Source organism: Lygodium microphyllum, chromosome 21 (genome assembly GCF_053477565.2).
Source record: "Lygodium microphyllum isolate KBCC chromosome 21, Lygodium_microphyllum_v1.1.10, whole genome shotgun sequence".
In the NCBI taxonomy this organism is placed as follows: domain Eukaryota; kingdom Viridiplantae; phylum Streptophyta; class Polypodiopsida; order Schizaeales; family Lygodiaceae; genus Lygodium; species Lygodium microphyllum.
In genome coordinates, this window is record NC_141155.1 from 79,104,992 (window position 1) to 79,110,856 (window position 5,865).

General features: G+C 42.8%; 1 protein-coding gene across 1 annotated transcript; it reads left to right on the top strand.

Annotated features, from left to right (window-relative positions):
- Positions 1 to 1,987: 1,987 nt before the first annotated feature.
- LOC148018190 (7-dehydrocholesterol reductase-like protein) lies at positions 1,988 to 4,223 on the top strand. Its single transcript, XM_087661838.1, has 2 exons — positions 1,988 to 2,246; positions 3,329 to 4,223. Exon 2 carries the CDS (start codon positions 3,331 to 3,333, stop codon positions 3,739 to 3,741), a length of 411 nt encoding a protein of 136 aa, XP_087517964.1. The 5' UTR covers positions 1,988 to 2,246; positions 3,329 to 3,330; the 3' UTR covers positions 3,742 to 4,223.
- Positions 4,224 to 5,865: the final 1,642 nt, after the last annotated feature.

Sequence of the window (5,865 nt, forward strand, 5' to 3'; positions counted from 1 at the left end):
ATATATATATATATATATATATATAGAGAGAGAGAGAGAGAGAGAGAGAGAGAGAGAGAGAGATTGACAACACACTAGGGACTGAAAGATGGGCCAGTCCCCCCCCCCCCCCTTGTGGAGTTATATTATTGACAAGGAGCAAGCTTCTCCGTTACACATACACCAGTTCTTACTTGTAGATCTTGGAAACAAGATCACGGTTCCTTGCACAGTATACAACCGGCTAACACTTGCACAACTCGGAAGTTGGCACCTTTTGATCCTTCTTGAGTCTCCTTCTCTCTTACACAATATGTGTAGGGCTCTCCCCTTGGTGCTTGATTTTAGCAGAGCTTCCACATCATTTGCACATTCTCTTCTCCTCTTGGAACTTGATTTTAGCAGAGCTTCCGCAACACTTGCACCTTCTCTTCTCCTCTTGGATACATGCAAAGTGATGGTTCCTTCACCTCTCTCACACCCAAGGAGAGCCTCTTCTTTTATAGGCTTTCAAGAGCTTCTTTTATTGGAGAGAGACTTGAATTGATCTTCACGCAAGATGTGACTGTTCTAGGATCTACTCTGCAGCACCAAATTTGAGATATCTCTCTGTGTATTGCTTGGATGAAAAAACATCCAACATGAAAGTTGTAGATCTTGTTGTTTAACCCAAATGGGCCGTTTTTTGAGATCATCTTTCTATCGTGAGATATTTTAAAAATGGATTCACCATGTCTATTTTTAAATTTAAAAAACAACTTTTTAAACTGTACTCTTAACTTGTGGTCCATACAACCACCTTAAGGAGAGTTCATAAAATTGCCTTTGGGCCTCAACCTTAAGAATTGAATTCCATACAAAAGCTTATGTTATTTTAGACCTTAAAAAAGAGAAATTCACTTCTGTTCTCGCTTCTAGAGGATCACGTCTCTCATGTTTCTTAGTGAGAGAATTCCCTCTCTCGTCTTTCTTAATGAAAGAAAAGACCTTAAACCTTTACTTATAAGGGAGAGGATGACCCCAAATGAATGCAATGCTTATTACACACAAGTAAACATTCCCAGGTGTCCTCGAATGCACACATAAATACATATACACAATGCCAATGCACTTCCTCTTCTTAGAACTTAATCCATCTTCATTTATGTGTAAATTCTTGGTTCTTGTGTACACTTTTACACTTGACAAACACTTCTTTTCCCCTTCATAACTTGTACTGTCTGTATCAGATATCCCTGTCACAGTGCTCTGATCACCCCATTAAGTGATGCACTAGGAATACTGGTCTCTAAATGGTCTCATGGCCATGCTAGTTCATCATCAACACTTAAAGAAAAGTGAGTCATTAATTTATTGACATAAAAATTTTTAAATAGAGAATGAGTAATAAGCAAATAATTTAGTGACACCCCGCCACCTCAGGCTTCCACCACAGCTCCGCTCGTCCTTGCTCGTCCCGCCACCTCCACCACCTCAGGCTCTCACCATCTCTGCTATACAGAGCCCGCCACCTCGGGCTCCCACCATGCCCGCCATAGCCCCCCGGCCCTTTCCCGCTCCTACAGGCTGTCGCCCCCACCACATCGGCCCTTTGCTACGTTCGCTTGCAGCCCCAGCCACCTTGGGCCACTCCTCCCCGCTCCTCTCGGCTTCCACTGCTGCAATCTCGACCACGTCAGCCTGTAGCCCCCGCCACCTCGAGCCACGACCCCCACCACCTTGGGCCCCTGCTGGCTCCCTACTCTGAATCGACGTCCACGAGAGAGAGAGAGAGAGAGAGAGAGAGAGAGAGAGAGAGAAGTCCTTGTGTGCGAACGACTTGCACATGACGATTCCTACGCCTAACGTTTGAGAGAGAGAGAGAGAGTGAGAGAGGAGGTGGAAAGAGACCACGTATGTTTCTTTGCCCCCAATCATGAGCATCTTAGTTTAGTTCTTCGGGAGCTTTTTGATGTGTAGACACCTCGCGAGAACTTGTAGCTCAAATAATAAAGTAGTATAGATATAGATTTTCAAAGGTACTCAGGCCCCCTAGAGGGTGAGGCGATTCAAGGCCCGGCCGGGCGGTCCGCCGTCCAAGGGAGTGAACTCCGTCTCGTGGCCTGCTTTTCTTCTCAGAAACGCACACAACGCATTCTTAACTTCTCTCCTTTCCGGCTTCTTCTTCTTCCTTCCACGTCCTGGTGGGAGAGACAGAGAGTGAGAGAGGGTGCCTGCTTGCGAGACACGCTCTGGCACAGCCGCGAACTGGCCGTCGCTGCAGAAAGGTATGATCAGCCTGCTCCGTTCTCCTCCATGGTTCTCATTTCATCCTCCTAGGGTTTCGTCTGTCTGTCTTTGGTTCCTTCTTTTTTACCTCTCCTTCCTCGTTTTCCCCTTCTTTCCACTTAGTTTGTAACATGTGGTTCTCTGTTCTCGATCAGCTGCATTCTGAAGTATCATTTCGATTTTTGGTATTTTTTTTCGGGCTTCTAAACTTCCTGGCTGTTCTGTTTAATAACGGATCCATTCTCTCTTTGTCTCCTCCTCTCCATGATCACTTTTCTCTTTGTGTTGCGCACTCTCACAATTTCATATCATCCAACTTGTCGAATGCGGGTAGAGAGGGTAGGATTGGCACTTGCTCTAGGATATGCCATCAATGCCAATCAGGGATTGGAAGCCCCTGAAGAATATAGTAAGAAAAAGTGATAGGATGGTGGTTGGTCTGAATCATCTCAAACCACACAATCCCCCAAAGCATACACATCCATCGTTGATGTCCTTTAATTAAGTACTTGCAAGAAAGCAAAGAAGATGCTGCCACTAGAGTGAAAGCAACCAATAAGAGACATCCTGGGAGTATTCTGAGTCCTTCAAGCCATGACACAAAATAAGGCCGACTTAGGCAAGGTAGATGGGGAGTATCCCATGCCAAAAGAAACATGCAATGTGGAGCAGAGAGATGGAGCAATAAATGCAGGTCTTCTGGATTTGATTTCTCTAATCAGTTATCTTCCTCGTCCTGTTGTATGCATATGCGTTTTCTTCTACATGTTATTCTGCAGTGGTAAAGTAGCCTTATTCTTTAAGAGCGTCATGGAAATTGAGCCTAGCAGCTAACTATACTGTACACCGCAAACATCTGCTAAAACATAACAATGTCGGAAGCATCAAAACTGATGCCTTCATTGACAGGGCTAATGTGCAGCTTATGCTGCAGGCTACGTATAACAATCAGTAAGCCTGCAGCGAAAGATTAGTGCACCTTGTGCTCTTGTTTGCCCCTTTTACTCCTTTTTTTGAAGACTTGGTTGGAAGAAACAACGAAAATTTGTTAGTGTTTGAATTTGGTTCTGTTTGACTGCAGACATGTCGTACGATAATGTCGTCAGAGGTAAGCTTAATCTTAAAGGAAAGGCCTTGGATGTAAAATCAGGTAGTGTCAAGAAAAAACAGAAGAAAGAAAGGCTGCGTCTCAGTCAAATTGCGATTGCCACTGGAGAAGACAATCCATCCTCTATTGTAGCAGAGGGTGTGGAAAACCCTGCACAGGAAGTTGATGAGAACAATGAGCATGCGGGTGATGAAAGCGCAAGGCCTCCTATAGAGGATCACCGGACACCTGCAGAAAAGAGGTACCATGAGCAAAAACTTAAGCTAGATGCACACCGCTTGGCTAAAACAGCTAATAAGTCACACAGGGAGCGCATTGAAGGATTCAATCAGTACCTTGCAAATCTTAGTGAACATTATGATATACCTAAGGTTGGACCAGGTTGAGATTTGCAGTTCTATGGTGTTCCCGTGCTCTTAACTATCGAGCATGAGAAATACACATCCTTTGTGATGCCAACTTTGGTTTTCTGCTGTTTCAGCTAAAGTTTGCCATTAGTAAGTAGCTAGTGAAGGGTGGGCTTTCCACCACTATGTGCCTTCCCTCAACGTACTTGAAAATGTTCCTGGATGTACTTTAATATGTTCACCCACCCGTATAATCTGGCACACACCCCCTTCCCCCCTTCCTTTCATTCATCGCCTCACCCTCCCTCTTTGGTTCTGGAATTCCTGCATCCCTTGTGGCTGCAGGCCCAATAGGTTATCTGGATAAAAGCTCAACGATCAAACTCAGTCACTTCCACAAGTTTGTACTTTGCAGTTTTGTGGTGACATCTTATTAACAAGTTTGTAAAGGCATAACCTCCCTAGGAATGTCCATGGCTGTTTTGATTTATCACCATGAGGTGGTCAAGGGTTGCCATTTATATTATCGTCTGATGTCTGTGTTTGTCCACCTTTTGTCACACAGGAAGGCTTTTTTCACATGTTTTGGGAAGTGGATATAGTGCTTTAGCCATGTGTTGTTGGTTGAATGCGCTGTGTGCTGCTTTCTGATCGAATTCTGATGTATCGTTGATTGGATGTGCTGTGTGCTGCTTTCAGACACATTGTGCAGGGTCTGGTCTTATGGCTGATGTTTGTGCTGAATCAAGCTTTTGACATTGTTAGTAGCTTAGTGTATATTCTTGTATGCATGCGTTTGTGAAGTTGATGTAGGATGTGGTCAATAAAGGTGATACTCTTACTGTTCCACAAGAGTTTAGAAGGCCTAACCAACTGATTGAAGGATTGGAACATTTGTAATATCACATTTTGGGCAGAAAAGCATGTTGTCCAACAGCATGGCAATCGATTGTGGTTTTTGACAAAGTTCCCACTATGCATTTGCATTGAAACAGCCTTTCTGTCAAAGGGAATTTCAACAGCAAAGCAATTAGTTACTGGTGACGATTGGCCGTGCTGACAGAATTGCGGATAGAAGATTTATATGTTGAAACATCCAATTCTTGTAAAGATTTGTGTTTGTTGATATATGCTTATTGGTAGCTTCACAAGGTGGCATAGCATTGCAACAAATGAAAATTTCCAATGCCTAATTCTGAGAGATGTGCCAACTTTCACCGGCATCTGTACTTTAAGGGATGTGCTACTGTCACTGAGTATTTGCATCATCTTCTATGCAGTTGTCGTTACTGTTCTCTATTAAATTCTGGTTCTCGATTTAAATCTTGGTCTTTACAAAATCAGGGCAACTTTTATATCTTTAGATTTTTGCAAATGTATTTGATTCTTTGGCAAGTTTCTAAGACTTTGATGCGTGGTGGGAGTTGATGGATGACTATTGTATTATTTTCTAATGTAGGTCTTCGCAACTATTGTATTATGGCTGTGTTTCTACGTCCTTGGCAGCATAACCCTTTGTACATTAACTTCATCCAAACATTGGTTTCACAAAAGAGGTGAGCATGTGATGCTTGTATGTGGGTGGCTCGGATGTGTTTTGGTGCCCACGATAGGCAGAAAGTTTAGCATGCTATATATAATGTTTCTTGGGCCGGTAGCCTCAAGTCTAATCATCTTCCTCTAGTTCAAATACCCGTGGCTTTTAGATTTGTGATATAGAAGTTTTACATGCGGGACTTGCTTGTCCATGGATTTATGACTTGCAGGCCTTTTATCTACATATGAATAACATTAAAAAGTACATATCCATAACTCCGAAAGATTAGAATTTACAAGGAGTGAGCTGGATTCTGACTTTTTCTATGAGAATATTCATTCTAGGGGATGTTAAAATTTGCATGTCCAATAGGATATATCCTAGCTGGATACATGGTGCCTTAGATTTGCTCTAATATTTTCAAAAATTTGCTTCCATGGTTTTGGATACCCCTTCAACTTCCAACTAGCTTTGTTTACTCTTTCTTCTTCTAGCAAGCATAAAAAATAGTAGCACTTGGGATGGAGCTACTAAAGGAAGAGGGGTGGATGTTGATGGATGGGATGTGTATTTAAGGTGTATGTATAAAATAAGCTTTTGTTTGGCCTTAGGCATACTGTTTAATC